Source organism: Melospiza georgiana, chromosome 9, assembly GCF_028018845.1.
Source record: "Melospiza georgiana isolate bMelGeo1 chromosome 9, bMelGeo1.pri, whole genome shotgun sequence".
Lineage (NCBI taxonomy): Eukaryota > Metazoa > Chordata > Aves > Passeriformes > Passerellidae > Melospiza > Melospiza georgiana.
In genome coordinates this window covers 21,293,840-21,311,737 of record NC_080438.1, presented here as the reverse complement: position 1 = coordinate 21,311,737, position 17,898 = coordinate 21,293,840, and the positions used below count along the sequence as shown (strand labels likewise).

The following is a 17,898-nucleotide window of genomic DNA, read 5'->3' as shown; positions in this document are numbered from 1 at the left end:
CCCAGATCCTTCCTTCCACATGTGTACTCGGGCCCCAGAAGGGTCCAGCAGTTACACAGTGCCGACATCCATGTCCAGGACTTTGTGTCACGTTTTTAGCCACTGTATCTCAGACAGAACTGTGGGCTGTTACCTGTACCGAGACTGACAGCATAAATCTAATGCAGGTCAGACACTCGGCTGAGCCCCCTGCCCCCCTCCATACGTACCCCCTTGCTGAGTTTTGACCTGGATGATGTCCGAGGGGGGCCCGTCGCCCACCGAAGTGAAGGCCAGGACACGGATGCTGTAGGTGGTGCCTGTGATGAGGCTGCCCACGGTGGTGAGGTGGCTGTCATCAGTGTTGTGTTTCTGCCACATGCTCAAAGGCAGGTGCGGGTCCGTGGTGTAGTACACGCGGTACCCTCGGATCTGCCCGTTGGGCTCCTCCGGCTGCTCCCACTGCACCAGCATGGTGCTGGCACTCAGCATCCGTGCCTGCACTTTGAGGGGTGGGCTTGAAGGAGCTTGCTCTCCTGTCCGGGCCTCGACCAGCTCGCTGGGGGGACCCCTGCCGATGTTGTTGACTGCGATGACCCGGAACTCGTACTCGGAGAAGGGGCTGAGCCCACCTATGCTGTAGCGGGTGGTTGCCACACCATCCACCTCCTGGAACTGGCCCTCCAGGGATTTGGGCTTGTACTGGATGACGTAATATGAAATGGGGTCAGAGTTGCCTGAATCCCAGGTGAGGGTCACGCTGGTAGCTGTTGTTTCAGTCACTAATGGCTCTGTTGGAGGTTTTGGCAGGGCTGCAATTGGAAGGCAGAGAGGTGTGATTTAAATAATTCAGTCAGTTCAAACCTTGCAATGTGCATGGGGATAAAAATGGAGCTGCCACCTCCCATTAACATTCTTCTTTAAAAGGCAGAAATCATTTCATCCTCTATAACATGCATTTTTATATTACCATATATTGCTTGAAGTGGTTCTTAATGGAAGGATAAACAGAGCAATCATGTTATTAGATGTGCTTGACGCACTTACCAGCAGCAGGCTAAATAAAAGTAATTCAACGGGGATGCAGGAATGTTTCTGTCATGGGGGTTCACCCTGCAGTGGGAAGATGCTTGCTGGGCTGGGCTGGCCCCAGAAGCCAGGTGCACATCTGATTTACACAGTAAAGCAATCAGAGCACCAGAGTAATCTGGAGTTATGCTCTTGCTTCCAGAGAGACAGTATCTTAGGCCAAAGGTAGTTCATGGACAATGCTGTTAGAAGGGTTGATGGGGCAAGGCTTTGTAAGTATTACAGTACATGCAGGAGAGATACAGCCAGAGAAATTACCAACTTTCATATCCACTATTTCACTGGGTGGTGTGTCAAACTGCAACCAGACAGTAAATTGTTACACAAGAACTCTGACAATGATACCTCTGAAGTGTCAATGAGAACACAACTACCGCAAACACACATTTCCAGATTTACCATTTTACCACAAGAACAAAGAAAAAGAATGACTGTGTGTGAGAGAGATTTGCAGAGTACACAAATACTTTAGTACAAGGACTGAATTAAAGTCTACAGTAAGTTTAAACCTCCTACAAACCACTCTAAAGTAATTAGTGACTTGTAATGCAGCCATGCTTGAGAAGGAACTAGGGAAAATGCTCAACCCAAATTAAGATACTCAAGAACTTCATTCTTTGGCAAAGCCATCAGGTTTCTAGTTTTTACATGTTCAGCTGAGGAAGGCAAGCTCCTTTAGCACAGGGCATGCCTGCTCTGAGTACCAGAGAGAATGCCTTCTCCAGTGCTACCACAACATGAATACTGAGAAGATCATCAGGGCTGAACTGGCATGTGAGGGGAGGGCACACAACCCACAGCCAGACACCCCACCACTACCCATGACTCAGGGCAAACCAACCTGCAAAGTATTATGGCTTCAAGAAACAGATTTCTTACAGCATCCTAGAAACTGGCAGCCTCCCTCAGGCTTTCAAGGACAGATGAAACTCCTTTTCTTTTGAAGAGCCACAAGTTTGACTCCTAACAGCTGTTGGGTGTGGAGCCTCCATGTGAGCAAGGGCAGGTCTGGTACTTTTAACACACTTAAGTGCAATCAGTTCTGTGTGATCTTGCTTCTCCTGTATGCACTGAAAATGCTCTGCTTGCCAACAAGCACAGGAGAAGTAACACTGGGTGAAGGAGTTTGGGACAGAGGCAGTAAGATATCCAGAATAAAGGTGTAGAAAAAGCACACAAGGACACAGGGAGGAAGGTGAAGGGCAAAAGAAGCTGAGCAAATTGCTCCCTGTCCTGGGGCAGTGAGGGATGAGGCAAAGGCATTCCAGCTATGAAGAGGTAAATGCTGCAAACCATCAGTGCAAGGGTGCAGTTCCCACCTCTTCCCTCCAAGACCAGACCACCACCCCATCATGGCACTTTTTCCTACACGCTCTTGTGTGTCTGCTATAGCAAGGCAACCACTGTGCTCTGTATGAGAAGAGAGGCTGGAAAAGGCACTGAGGAGCAGGTGTTGTGAGTAAAGGGAGCTGGGTGCGGCTGAGGTTAAAAGCATCCTCTGACTAGCCCAGAGAAGTTCCTGTTATCTCCAGGTCAGAGAGGGCTAACACTCAATTCTCTGATTTGTTAAGCAGGAACTCTGTGCTAAAGGTGGCCTTAGTGCAGGAAGCGGCCTGCAAGAACAGACAGACTCAAAAGATGACATATCTGTGGTAATCTGAGCTACAAATCAACTGCAAGCAGAGAAGGAAATGGATACTGTGGCTCTGATAGGCCCCAGACGGGAAAGGCAGGACACCTTCAGCGTCCTTTTAGTGGGTGGACTATCCTGTGGTCAGCAATTGGCAACAATATCCTCTTTGGAGCAAAGCTACTTGTGAAACGTCAGCAGAAAGTACAGCTGAAGGACAGCAACACAAGAAAAAGAAAGGGAAAGGGGCAGAGCAGTAAGGGAAGACATTTACAGAGGGTTATGTAACAAATTTCAAATGAACTCATATAGCTCCTCCCTGTAGGGAGGGAGGATGCTCACTCTGTTGAGGCTCATGGAAACTTCACATTGCTGGGATGAACTTTCTTGTCTCACCCTTACTGCAAGAGGACATCTCTGTGAACAGCTCTCTGACTGCAGACATCCACACACCCTGCCCCAGGACACCCATGGCCCACCACTGTGCAGAGCTGATCCTGTTGATGCAATGACCAAGCCAGACATTGCTGACACCAACACAGACTCAGTGAGGTTCTCTCATGGCGTGACAGGGACCTGGCCTGCCACAAGCTCGTCTACCATGCCACTTGCAGGGAGAGAGGAAAATGACCTTCAGAGCGACTATCTCATCACACTGTGAGCAGGAAAAAAAAAAGTTGTGGGTGTAGGAACTTCCCTTGCAAACTGGAAAAGTCACAGAAGAGAGCAGTAAATTGGCTGCAGCCAAGAAACTTTGGCAAAGGGCTACATTGCTGAAACCCAAACAGGAGCACTGCAAGTAATAGCTGCTTACCTTTGACAGTTATCTGGGCTGTGGCTTCGATCATGCCAAGGGAAGAGATGGCCACGCAGGTGTAGTTGGCAGACTGCATGATGTTATTGAGCTCCAGGACGTTCCTACCGACGGGCATCTCATCTTCTTTGGTCAGCTCCTCCACACCAGCCATCCACTTCACATAGGGCATTGGAGCACCTACAGCCACGCAGGTGAGGTTCACGCTCCCCCCAGGCATCACCTCGTGGTTGCTCGGAGGGATAGAGAATCGAGGAGCAACACGCCGCACTGAAACAAGGAGGAGACAGCTAGTAGGGCCACAGCACCAGCAGAGAGCACTCAGCTGCACTGTGGGGGTACATGAGGGGCAGCCAACGTTTCTGCCTGTCTATCCCTCAGGACAGATAAAATGAAGTGCAAAAGCTGTTCACTACTTTGCCAAATTGCACACACTTTGCTTATCCCTCCTTAGCCACTGGCATCTTATTAGCAGAACTCATTAAGAGATGGCTCAATCCCTTCCCTCCAAATGTAGCCTTTTGAAATCATATTACTAACATGAAACATTCCTCCATTTAAATTACATCCTTCTAATTACAGAGCATGCACAAATGCCAGTCACACACTTCGCGCAGGGCCTGCTGAAGCTCTGCAAAACGGAATCACCTGCTCAATTTATTAGCTCTGTAGCAAAGCAGCCTGTTCCCTAAACCTCACGGGGTTTGGGCAGGGGCAGCAGAAGGGTTTCTTTTTGTATCAGCACACGTGTGCTGCTAAATAAAATATAATTCCTTTCAAAATGTAACTCAGGTTCTACCTTGGCTCAGAAAATAGTCACCCGAGCTGCATGACATTGTCAGGGCCTGAAGAGATCACCTTGCTGGGCAGGACAGAACTAATCCTGACAGATGTGAGATCATATCCATTTTGACAGAAGAGAGCTGGGCTGGCAGAACCTTTCCCACCTTCGTGGCAGCTCTTTGGGAGATGTATTCCTCCTTATTGCATCGCACAGCTTCTCTTCCTATCAATCCCTTGCCGGGTATTTCATTCAAGACTTATTTGTAAGCAACTCTCAGCTACAATAAAGCTCTAAAGCTGCCTGCCATATGCATTCCCGTCAGGAAAATGACACTGAGAAATGAGGTCCCTTCTTCAGGGTTAGTGTTATGGGCCCATTTAAGCAAGGGTAGAGAAACAACTGTGCTCAGTAAATCTTTGTCTCCTCTGGGCAAGCTCATTTCAGTCTGTAGTTAAAAAGGGAAACTGCTCGGATGTGTCTTGCCCAGCAACTCTGCTCTCCTCTAGCCTCCTCCACTGGAAAAGCAGCCCCGAGCAGCGGCCGGGGTCACGAGTGCCTGGCTGCGAGGAGCCTCTCCCTGCCAACTGTGCTCCTCCATCCATGCACTGGGCTGGTGGGGCAGCGACTGCTGCAGTGCTGGGGGCAGCTGGGACCGGGGCAGGAGCCTGAGCAGGGCCAGGTCACAACAGGCCACGGGTGTGGCCAGCCCCACGGGCGATGGGGGCCGGGGACTCACAGCTCTGCTGGGCTGGCTCCTCCACCGCGGCATCTCCGCAGACTGCAAAGCTGCTGACAGCCCCGTGAGCCGCAGAGGTGTCAGCTCCGCTTGCCAAGCTGGCTCTACCCAAATCAAATTTCACTAGTGCTCTCTTTGATGATTCATCCCCAAACCATCCGGATTGCAGAAATAGACTGAACACAGAAGCCCCCACACTTGCATGTACAACAGAGCTAAGACTTTGTGATAAATTAAACAATATTGTCAACATTGTGTGTGTACTACACATCGTCTCAGTGACAAAACAGGGCTCATTAGCTCCTTACCAACCAGGGTAAGGATAACTTAAGGATAACTTCCTTTGCAATTTTTTTTTTTTGAGCATATAAATCCAAAGTCTTGCTGGATGCTTCTTTTAATCAATTATTAAATCTCAAATCAATACCTACACGAGCAATCACCAGTGAAGTGTTACCTGACCAACGGGGCAGTGCTCCCCAAATGAGACAGAACTGAAAGTGTACTCAGATGCTATGCAGTCATGAGAATACAGACTTAACCTGATGGACATGACAATGGTTTAACATGATGGCATGTATTTCCAACCAAAGCATCCCAGCACCATTCATTAAGAGTCAGGTTTATTTTCCAATGAACATGGCGTCAAATTATTCCAGGTAGAAGCTGTTCAAATTCTGTCCCCGCCAAAGGACCAAACCCACCCACCCAAGCTGTATTAAAACAGAAAAAAAGCAAACTTTGAGGATAATGCCATAGGTGTGCACACAGCACTCACACACATGCACAAGGCAAACAGGCTGGCAGGCACCGGAGGCCACTACAAAGTCAGACAGACGGTGGTGGAAGGGCAGGACAGGGAGAGGGAAGGCACACACATACAAGGACCTGGAAAGACAATAAACTGGAGGACACAAGGCCATGCAGAAAGGTCAGAGCCCAGCATGCACAAACAGATTTTCACTTCCAGCCCTGTGAGACCAGAGGCAGCACAGCCTGCCGCAGAGTCCCCTACACCCCACACTGAGTCTCCATGCCAAGCTCCTGCTTTCAGGTGCTCTTGGGGCTGTGTGAGTCCCATTGGTGCCATGTCACCCTTGATGTGTCCTGCAGAGGGGCAGGACCTGTGGTGGCTGTGCTGCCTCTCCCGAGGGATGTCAGGGCTGACATTGCCTGGTCCCCTGCAGGGAGGGGACAGGCACTTCACTGGGCTCAGGGCCCTGCACCAGCACTCTGCAGGGTGATGGGAAGTCACTCTCCCCCCCTGTGCCACACACACGGGAGCAGCAGAGATGATTGGTGCATTCCTGTGCTTAGAAAAGGGATGAGTGGCAAGGAAAGCTCTCCTGTGGATCAAACAGTATGAGACCCCCTCACCAGCCTCCACACGGGCTGTGCCTCCTGCACACCACAGCCTGCAGGTGCTGTGTGGAGCCTCAGCTCTCCAGCCTGGCAACAGAGGAGTGCTTAAACAGGCTTCTGTGGTGCTTAAACAGGTTTCTGTGGTGCATTCCTGCAATCCAGAATGGCTGAGCCATCCTCCCCTCATTTGCACACCGGCAGAGCTGCTGAGATGGACTCACTGCTCTGCACCAGAGAGCAGCAGTGCCCAAGGCACCCAGCTGCTAAAAATGGATGCCCTGTGCAGGGGTCAGCTCTCTACATGAGAGGTGGGAGGAGGTCAGGGCAGTGCCTTCAGTAAGAGATCTGGCCAGACACTGCTCTGTCAGGAGTATATGCAAAGGAAGGGATGGGCTCCATCAGCCTCCCATCCTCTTGGGGGATAATTGGCAGCTTCTTGTCCCAGTCAGTATGGAGGGAGAAGGGGAGATGCTGTCAGTTAGCATTAGCAAGAGCTGGCACAGCTCTCACAGCAGCTTGCAGAGCAGCATCAACACATTCCTCGGGCTCAAGCCAGCAATTTAAGTTGCTAGCTTCTCTAGCATAAGAGTCTGGTAATAATTTAAATCAGTGTAACTCCTCAAAAAGCAACATTCTTGGAATTTCTGTCCAATTTACAAGTCAAATCACATGGGTTATTACAGTCCATGACTCTACCTCAAATGCTCCAGAAAATTTTGTTTTCTTCATTTTTTGCAGCAATGAAATTTCCCTTTTAATTACAATTTTCTTGACTAGAATTTGCAATAATTTTTTTAATCCTCTTTTTGGATAAGGATCAGAAGAAGATGGTTCAGAGGTTTTGCAAGAACAGCACAGGGAAAACTACTATGAATATTAAAAATATTTCAATATGGACAATACTATAATTCAGGGGTTTAACTAAACCTGCAGACTGTCAAAAATGAGATTCATTATAATTCATCCCGAGAACAGGCATCATAAGGGCTCTGTGCTAGCCCACTATTCTGCATATCTCCCTACAGAGCGCATTCCTTAGGAAGTGAAGTGAAACTCGGAGCAGTGAGTGCAGTGCAACCTGAGCCCATGCCCTGGATCTCACAGGACCGGGAGAAAAGACACTGTGGAGTCTGGCTCCCCACTCACAGGGGGGACTGCTGGGGGAAGAAGGGGGGCAAGCAACACTAGAGCCACAAGGGTTGAGAAATGTTAATAATTCAGCATGCACTAACATGCACATTCCTTGCCTTGAGAGCAAAGAGCTTCAATCGATTGCCTGGCTCCTTTCAGCACAGAGTGGCTGTTTCCACACATCTCAGGTTCCCTCCGAGGGTGAAGTTACCCCTTTGGAGAACCAGGGACACCCTCCTCCCTGCTGCTGGCTGCCAAAGCTGTAGGCTCTAAGCTCAGGGCTCTCAGGCTGGGGTTGTTAGTCCCTCTCATGTGCTGAGACACTGCTGGATCCAGTGAGGCTCTGCTAGAAACACCAAGTGCCAGGAGGACTGCCCAGGCTTCCAAAGGCGTGCAGTGCTGCTAGGGAAAGGGGAAACCAAATTTCCAAATTTTCCCCTGGCCACAGTACAGCTTAGCAGATGACAATGCTAACACCCCTCCCTCTGGTCTGCAGAGATTCAGGCACCTCTATTTGCCCACTCCTGCTTCAGGGTCTCCTTTGCACCACGCCTACCTGGCATCTAATTCTGGGCCTCATTTTTCCCCTTCCTGTGTGCTCACTGGGTGCTGCTCCATGGTGATGGAGCTGTGCTTGTGCTCTGCACACTTCTCTGCTCCTCTTTGAGGCAATTCCAGCTGCTCAGGTCCTGACATCCTCTCCCCTTTGTCCTCTGCACGAGGGAACAGCAGCCAGAAGTCCCTTTTGCTCTCAAGCAGAACCAGGACTGCCTGCTCTGCTGCTCCTCCCCAGTCCCAGCACACACAAGGCAAGGCCAGGGGGCTCTGCTCCAACCTCCCAGCTGGGATGAGCAGCAGAGTGCAAAGCAGGGGCACATCTCTGGGAGTGAGACTGTCCAATTCATTACTCGAGCCAGGCAAGCTGAAGGATCCCTGGTGAACAGGGTGTGTCTGCCCTTGCCAGACTGGTCACCTGCCAAAACTCCTGCCTTCCTCAGGAACCACCTCCTCCAAGTCAGGAAGGAGTGAGTTTAGGAGCTATCCTCAAATATGATCATTGGTCTGCATGGTTTACTCATGTGTAGACACCTTTCATCTCTCCCCAGTGCTATCATTTTACAAAAGGACTTCAAACGGAAAGGCAGTTGCTGAAGTCTCACAACCTATTGACAGAACCAAGAGAAGGAGAGGAAAAATTGGAACCAGAAAAAATGCATTTACAGTCTAATCTTGTGCTCAAACAATGCTGTACTATTTATGCTCCCAATGTATCCTTGAGTGCTGACATTTTATAGACAATTTCCAAAACAGGGCCTTGCCATTTTTGGATTATATTTCAGCTATAACTTTTAGGTCTAATTATTTGTGCTGACAACCACATATAAAAGAGGATATATCATTACAGTGGTGCAGCACTGGAGACACATCAGCATTCAGCATACTGACATACTAATAGCAAAGTAAGGGAGAGCAAGATTGTGGAGCTCTGCAATTTGCATTTGCTCTCAGAAATTTCTCTGATGAAAATAACAAAACATTAAGGAGGGGAATAAGAGAAAAGATCCACTGTATCAAGATAAAATAACTTGTTAATAAATAACCTTGTAGCAGTCACAGAGCAATAATTAAATGCATGGGTTAGCAGTACACAGTTTTAAGTAAAGCTGGAAAAATGTACGATGTAATTATCAGTGCCAAACAAATTATAAGCATGGCAAACCCCAATGGAATATTTAGAAACTAATTTCTGGCTTCACATTAAATATTTGTGTATGTAGGTATTTTTGGTGGAGTGGGAAGAAAGGGTTGACAAAAAGAATGAGAAATTCTTCACTCCTGCTGCCTTATACCCATTCTCAGCTGCCTCCCTTCAGCTAAACCATGTGGCTAAAACACTTAAGTGCCCTGTCAAAGGTTTAGTCTCCAGAGGTGTCTCAGCCATCACAGCAGTGCTTCAAATTCACTGAAATCTGGGAGGCTTTGGGCCTTGGCTTTGATTTCCCCTCTTTTCTTCCTTGTTCTCATTTTTCATCATTGTCTTGTGCTGAGGTAATTTTATCCTCCACAAAATCTATTTTTAGAAGGTAAACAACAAAGGTCCCGTTCCTCAGTACAATCTAAATGAGAGCATGTCCCAGGGAGAGAAATGGGATCGAACTCAGTGTACTGAAACAGCTGCTATGACAATTTGTTAAAACTTGTTCCAGTGATGATCATAAGACAATTCATCCAGCTGCCTGATAGTTTGTGTGAGACAAGCCAGGGTCTCTTCCCCATGCCACCTGGGGAGTGATGTGAGCATCCCCTACCTTCAGTGGGTGTGGAAGCACAGACCCCCACAGAACCTGTTCAGGGAAGGAATCATGTCTGGAAACTAAATCCACACTTCTGCCAGAAACACCAGCTTTTCTCAGCATGAAATCATGAGTGCCTTGAGCTAGGTCTGGAGCTGGATTTAATTTAAAGGCTGGATTTGCCTTTCACTAGTGTCCTTTATTCCCCTCTGGCTCTCTGAGAGCAGCAGGACAGAGCAGAGCAAAGCACCAGTCAGTTTTGCTGAGTGGCTACAATTCCTGTGCCTGTCACCATGGGCCTCCCTGAGCCACCTTTGGTGTGGCTGGGGCCACTGCCAGAGCTCCCAGCGCTCCTGCCTGCAGAGGCAGACCCAGCCCCAGAGACGGAAGGAGAGGCAGACCTGCTTGTGCAAAGGGCTCTTGTCTGAGCACGGACAGAGCATGGAAAATGGGCTACCCCCGTGCAGGGACTGCTGAGGAGCAGGGAAGTTGCCTTAGCACAAGGGATCTGGATCTCAGCCAGCTGCCCCTGCTGCCTTGTGGCAAGGGAGGGCATCATGCTGAGTTCTCCTCCAGCTGAGATCAAAGTAAGCTTTTTGCCTCTAGAGAAAGCTAAAACTTTTAAAGCTTCAGGAGGAATTAAGGAACCCACACTCTCCAGCAGCTTGTGAAGGGACTGATCATTCTGATCTCTGCTTCCAAAGACTGTTCTTGCTCTCCAGCCAGAAAGCAGCAGCAGTTTAGAGGATTTACACTTGCACCTAGCACAACTAAAGGGTTAGAAAAGGACCCCACAGAGAGCAGCATGCACTTCTTCCTACCCTGCATTTGACAAAACTGCCCTGGCTGGTATTTGCATGCAAAATATATTCTGTGCACTTTAAATCTCAAGCAACAAAGGCATGCAAGCAAAGTATCGATGCCATCACCAGAGTCACAGCAAACAGTAAGCAGATTCCACCAGGCACACTGTGGCTGTGCCTGGAAAGGAGCCAGTCTGCAGGGCCCCCTCCCCTTTTGGGGATGGCTCTCCTCTCCCTACTGGAAAAGTCCCATCTGACGTGGCGTACTGTAGATGGATAAGAAGTGAAAAGGACCAACCTTCTCGCTGATCTGAGAGATGAAAGTTTGTTTTGTTTGATGGCAGAGTGCGATGAAGATGAGGAGGGAATAAAAAAAGACAAGGAAAAACACAGAGAGTAAAAACAGGCCAAGCTTCATCTGTCCGCACACCACTGAAACGACAAGACAAGACTACAGAGGTCAGCCATGACTTCCCACCACGCACACACCACTCCACGGCAGGGACAGGAGAGGCCACACTCACACTGCTCTGCCCAGAGCAGGGCTGGCCCCTGTGCCTCCCTGACCCACTCACCACTCCTGGCTGTAGGGCAGAGGGAAAAGCACATCCCACACATCCCCACACGGAGGGTGCTTCAGGGATGGCCCTGCTCTGGGCCAGATGCTGGACACACAGACATGTTTACATGTGCAGAACACACACACACACAGAGCAAAGGACTCCAGCCATCACACATGTGCTTCTATACACTCACTCCAGCTACAGAGATGATGGCAAAGGCACTTTAAACCATTGACCACACACTGGGAAGACCGTATATGTAAATCCAAATTTTATAAAGTATGAAAGAAATGCTCCAAGTGGCGAATCGAAAATCTTCTACCATGAAGAGCTGTTTCCCCTCTCCAAACAAAGAGCTAAATGCAGCAGAGAGGTATTAGGCAAGTGACAGACATGCACAGTCTCAGCTGGGCTCAGTTTTGAGAGCCTTATTGGTACAATGTGCTGCGAGTGAGAGATGGACAAGGAATCAGAAGGACAAAAACACCCAGAGAATTGAGCAGGTCCCAGTTTTTGTTCCTGCAGGAGAGACAGCAGAAGGTTAGTTGCATTTTCCTTATAGACAAAGGAGATCTTATTTCTCTGGCAGGAGTGACCTCACTGCAGCTACAGATCTGTGGCATACCAGCTGTAATCGAACCCTCGCTGAGAGAATACACAAATGGATTTGATAGTTAAAGACTGCTTATGAGTCACATTTTTGATGGGGGAAGGAGAAGGTGGGGGAAGGAATTTGCTTTCCAGCAGAAACACTGCAAATTAGAGAACAGCATGTGGCATTATACAGTGCAACAGTACAGTAAGCCATTTCCAGCAACCAGAGGACAGGATTTTAACCAACACTGACACAGTACAGGCAAGGCAACAAGCTACCAATAACAGCTACCACAGTGGCCTATGGGGTGTAATGGAGCTTGCTGGAAAACAGCAAAACACTTTTTTACATTTTTTCAATTGAACTGATACCAGGGAACTTGAACCAGCCAACTCAGAGCTTAAGTGACCTGTGAGGGCCATATCCAGCAAGGAGCGCCACCAAGACATCTTTAAAACAGTCCTAAGTTTAAAGTCCAGGTTTCCTCAATCCTGCTTGAGGAAAGGGATTTACTTCTTGCTCTACAAAACCTTAGCATAAGGCTCATTTGATCCTGTGAGACCCTGTGATGGGAGGGAACCTCTTTATTGCTGCTCCCAAGCTAGCACTTTATTTCCTAATCTAATGGAGTGTATCACATCTGCATGGCTTCAGCAGGCAATGAGGGGCTCTGCCTCCTGCTCAGCTCTTCCCAACAGGGAGGATTTGTTTCCTGCCCTTGCTCAGGAAGGACAGTGCTTCTGGCAAACCAGGTGTGCCTGTGGAAGGCTGCATTTCTGGAAAGCAGCACTAATATTGCAATAGGGCAACACAAACTCCAAGTGCTGCCAGCGTGGACCAACCCACTGCACCCACTGGGACTGTGAGACTGAAGGGCAAGAGGCTGGTGAAGGGTGTGAGGCTGAGGGATGCTGCTGGAACAGCTATAGGAATACCTATCCTTGCTGCTGAAGCACCAGAGCCAACCCCTCTCCTTGGGAGGGACTCAGAGACCCTGGCCAGACCAAGGGGACTCACTGTGCTGCCACTTGGCCTGCTTGGGGATAAAGTGAGGGGTGCTGCTCCAGCTGGGGGACAGCCAGCAGCTTTGTTTTGAGGAATCTGGCAGGGATCAAACTGCATCAGTGGGCATGGACAGGAGTAGGCTCCAGCAGTGGCTTTCCACAGGTGTTGACACTTCAGATTAGAGCTGGAAAGGTGAGGAGACACGTGTGAAACACATTAATTCAAACAGATAGCTTTCTGGTTTGTCAAACATGAACAAGTTTAGGACCTGCTATTTGTCATTAATTGCTGGATTATCTCTTAATCTCATTTTATATTAGTGGTTTATAAGCAATAAAAACCAGTAGCAGGCTATTTTGGAACAGCTGTAAAGCAACAGGGCAGAAAGTTCTCTCTGCTCTTCCCTTAGTTAAGGCTTGAACAGCTGCTGCTTTATCTGAGATAAACCTGATAAATGGTAAATTGAAAGTTTCATCTCCTTACAGGTTCCATTCACATGATCCCTTATCTCCAGTTCTCTATCCATGTCACTCCTAAGGTAAAAATCACGTTTTATCAACGGCTTCTCTGCTTTTTTACAGAACAAATGACTGAGCAGTGATGGTAAATAACATCTGCCTCCTCACCATGCAGGGACAGAGGCAGAGGATTTAAGCCTGGGGTTACCCAGAGTATTCCCTGTGCAGAACACCACAGCTCACTAGGCACGCTGCTGCGTCCTCGCGAACCTGAGCTGCCTGGCAGCTAAGCTGAACATGCCAGTCTAAGTGCAAGCCAAGTCACAGCAGAGAAGCCATCAGAGGATAGCAAACTCTAGAAGGTAAAAACAGGGCTCCATTTGAGATCCAAGCTGAAAGAGCAAAGAAGCAATGAGCAAGGCCGTATCAGACACATGTCTGTATATCATGAGAGCTGTCAGACAGCTCTCATGATCTACAGGCAAAAACTCCTATGCCAACTGAATTTGGCTTTTACTCTGCCACAGATGTGCTTGTCTGTGCAGCAGCAGCAATACTCCAACAACAGCAGCTTATTGCAGAAGAATGTATTTGGATTTATGGGGGACTCTGCTTTTGAATAGTCTTGGTCATTAGCGACCTGAAACAAGGCAGGGGGCTGTGGCCAGAATATGAATGCACAGGTCTAAGAGCTTAGATCACTAGCTCAAACAAAGGAACACACTTCCAAAGTGGGAAGCTAATACTTTCCTGAAAGCATCAAGAAAGTTCATCATCCCAACTAGTATTGCAATTCTGCTGGGAACTGCCAGATGCCAGAATCTGTCCTGTGTGAAAACCCTCTGGCGCTATGCAAGGTATTAATATAAAGGCCAACCCCTACACTTTGGAATCCAAAAGACAGAGAGGTTAACAAAAACCCAGAGGGGAATGAACCTGTTCCTGCTTATCTCCAAAAGCACATCTTGTGTCTCAAGGATTCCACATAAATCAAATTTTATCCTTTACAGCTTTTAGTGGTATAGAGGAACAAAAGGACAGATTGTCTTTTTTACGCCAGATTACATGAGAATACGACAACCTTCCATTATATCCGATGAACAATGCTCTCATGCCACAGTGATGAGTATATTCCATCCCAGGGAGACAGACAGGATGCTCAGGGTGCCCAACCATCCTTTCCCCATTCATAGTGGACACACATGCATGCAGAAATTCAATTATGAGCAGAAAATCTCAGAGCACCAGAGACGTATTTCTTAGTCCTTTGTGCAAGTGGATATGGAAGGGGAGGAAATGGACATTTAGTTGGCACAGATATGCAGGCCTAATTGTTCCACAGATGTCTGTGCAGGTCATATGGGGAGGACGGGGAAAGAGGTTTTCAAGTACATTTCTGTGTTGCATTATTCTACACTGAGCCACCAGTCACTCTCCTATTTTCCACAAAGGTCATTTTACAAATAATAATACTTGAGCCTTGCAATGCACTTTGAACCATCAAAGGGCTTTGCAAGGAACAAAATTGTTAAGCTTATTTGGTTGAGTTCTATAAAGCACATTGGAATCTTTGATGGAATGTGCTAGCTGAAGGACAAAGGACTATTATTTATTAAACCATGATCATTAGAAGTATTACAGCATAGCAGAATGCTCACAGAAACACACTGATGGTGAACACACTTCCTTGCCAGGAGAAAATATGACAAAAATATTCATAGTAATATTTGGGGAGGAGAAAACTTGTCAGAAGCCTCCATGTGCTTCTCTGGCTCTGAAGCTGACAGCACCAGGAGCCACAGTGCTGGTGTCACGTGTGGCACGTGCTGGCCCCTCACAGCCAGCCAAATGCACCTGCCACACCACATGGGCCATGGGTCACAGCAGCACGGGCACAGCTCCAGCCTGGAGAAGCACCCGGGGCAGAGGAAATGGAATTAAAAGTACTGAAATTCCATAAACAGTATGTTTATGGCACTGCTGAAGCCTTCCCTCAGCAGTGTCACTGGTCTCTGCTCACTGCAGCATGGTCAGGACTATGCAGGGCCTCAGGGACATGGCGGCCCTTCAGAGCCGTGGCCTCCTCGGCCATGTGGCAGCTGCTGAGGGCTCTGCTCTGCAGCTCTACCACAGCCTGCCTTTGCTTCTTCTGATGGTCCAGGGCACACATCTGTGCAGAGCAGCAGGCAGGGTCACCCAGTCTGACTCAACTGCTGCTTTGTGTTTCCTGTCATCCAGACATCTCCCTCACAAGTCTCTCCAGTCTCTGCTTGCCTGTGATCCCTGCCAGGCCCTCAAGCACTGGCAGTGCCCCTCTCCGGTCAAGTACTGTCACTCCCATCAACCCTGAGGAGAGGCAGGTTTAGCAGAGCACACTGCCAGAAGTGTGCATGCAGCTGGGCTGTAAACAAACGTATTCCCTTGTTCTTTAGCCATTTTTCAGACATATCCAGTTTTGGTTGCTGACTGTTCAACCACTGTCCTCAGCTCTTACTCTTCTCCTGGCAATAGCCTTGAGCTTTGACTGCTGTTGCTATTTTAGCTGCTTTAATATTACATAAGCAGAAAATGTTCTTTTTAAAGGCGTCAAGTCTTCTTGCTCCAGGCCCGTGTCAGTCATTCAGAATTATTATTATTTACACAAGGTCCCTGCTGCAGTAAGTATCATACAGCCACAAGTAGCCATTTCAGTGAGCTCCCTCCGTGTCTGAGCCTAAGCTATTGCCAAGTTCTCAAGGGTAAAACCCTGCAGAGGCCAGAGAATTGCTGCTAGGGACAGAGCAGCAATCCAAATTCCATTTTGGGTGATGGCTCCTTGGTGAAATTTGGCAAATAAAATTTCAGACTCCAAGCAGGGTTCCCTACTGCCAAACGCAATACTAGCCTGGCCTTTCTAAAAGCAGATCAAGAAAGCACAGTTTTTTGCAGTAATACCATTTCTATTTACTGCAGTATGATTTACTAGTTTGCAATTTGGGGACAAAGCAGATAATTCAGTTTTAAATGACCTTTTTTTTTTTTTATGTAGCTGTGCAGCTCCTTCTATACAGTATGTGTCGCACTTTGGGCTAGAGAACTCACTGCACTTGCCCCATTGGGATGTGCCTTGAAGGCCTGAAAAGCAGCACTTAAAAAGAGAAAACTGGGCAGCAGATTTTTCATTTGATGGCAAGTATCCAGCCAGGGCTCCTGTAAAGTACTAATATCATAGCACTGGCATTGCTCACTGCTGTAAGCAGCACTGGGGAACACTTGTAGTGAACTCCACAGTGTATCCTTACATACACTCTTCTACTCATCTGCTTCATATGTAGACAGGAAAGGGTAGAAAACCCCTTTATACAGGGAAAGAGGAAAATAACAATGCATCTGTTGTGGGGTGCACCACACGGGCCACCACCTTCACAGGCATTTCGTAGGACAAGACTTGTGGTTGAAAATTCTTCTCTTGGTGCAGATGTCCCTGAAGTTATAGGCAAATGAAAAGTGAAATGTGTTCCTAAAAACTCAATAGTATAGGTGAATCAGTGCAATTACACTATACTCCCAGAGAGCATGACAAAATGATACCACTTTTTTTCCCCATACTATGTCCAATCTGTCTTCTACTCTTAAATCAATTTCTTAAATGTCTTGAATCAACATCTTGGATCTTTTGCTGCTAAATTAAACAGCAAACTCTCTGGATTAGAGCAATCACATCTTCCATATTTCTATTCCCTTCCCTTCTCCCTGCAGCACCATCAAGTCCCAAATCTAATCATTGTCACAATATACTCTGGTAGATGTAACCATGGACCACAAAAGGAGGATTGTTTCTTCATGGTGGTAATGATAACATCCAGACCAGCACTGGCAAATGTGCTTGTGGTTAAGGGCCAGGGTATGAATATGCCACTGTGCTCCCTTCAAAGTCCTTGCTATGGTCCAGATAGCCACCTTGCCCTGGCATCCTCCCTGTTCTTGCTCCTCTGATGGTCTGGATGCTTTGGGCCACTCTCCAGCAGTGGGAGGCAGTCAGCTCCCAGTGCTGATTCCAGCCCCTTCCCAGCTCAGCAGCAGCAGCCAGATAGACCCATCAGTCCAGAAGCAGAAGGCTTATGAGGATTGCTTTCCAGCACACTTAGTAAGATGAAAATAATAGCTCCAAGGAAAATGCATCCATTTTCCTTTACAAATCCCTGGTGTGGAAATGTTTTAACTTTTAATGAAGTCCATCTGTGCAGAAGTGCTGGCTCTAAAGGATTTAGAGACAAGACACTGGTGTAGCCTGCTACTTCCTCCTCCTGTTTTTCCATTGATATAGAAAGCCCTGAGCAGCGCCCAGATACTCCTTCTCAGCACCCAGTCTCTTCCTTTGTTAGCATGAAAAGTATAAAGATGCTAATGAGCCTGTGCCTTCTAACACAGCCCACTCACAAAGGATTACCTGGGAGGCTAGGAAAGGGGAGAATATGATCAAAAACATAAATCCCCAGAGTTAAGAGACAAACAAACATTTGAACTATTAGAAAAGCAATAGGCTGTAAATGAGAGCAGGCAAAAGCAGTCCCAAGAACTACACAGACTGGAAATTAGTGCTGCTGCTCAGCACTCAGCCATGCTTCCCAGGGAAGTGGATGACTGCTCGGGTATTTACTACAATGAGGTCAATC

General features: G+C 47.9%; 1 protein-coding gene across 9 annotated transcripts in view; it reads right to left on the bottom strand.

Annotated features, from left to right (window-relative positions):
- The window catches only part of PTPRF (protein tyrosine phosphatase receptor type F), a 244,718-nt gene that overhangs the window by 70,081 nt on the left and 156,739 nt on the right, over window positions 1–17,898 (bottom strand). For all 9 annotated transcript variants that reach the window (XM_058030410.1, XM_058030402.1, XM_058030405.1 and 6 more), the window contains 2 exons: window positions 3,513–3,782; window positions 210–791 (listed from right to left, as the gene is read on the bottom strand). In XM_058030410.1, coding sequence (XP_057886393.1) covers window positions 210–791; window positions 3,513–3,782 — 852 coding nt within the window. The remainder of the gene's footprint in view (window positions 1–209; window positions 792–3,512; window positions 3,783–17,898) is intronic.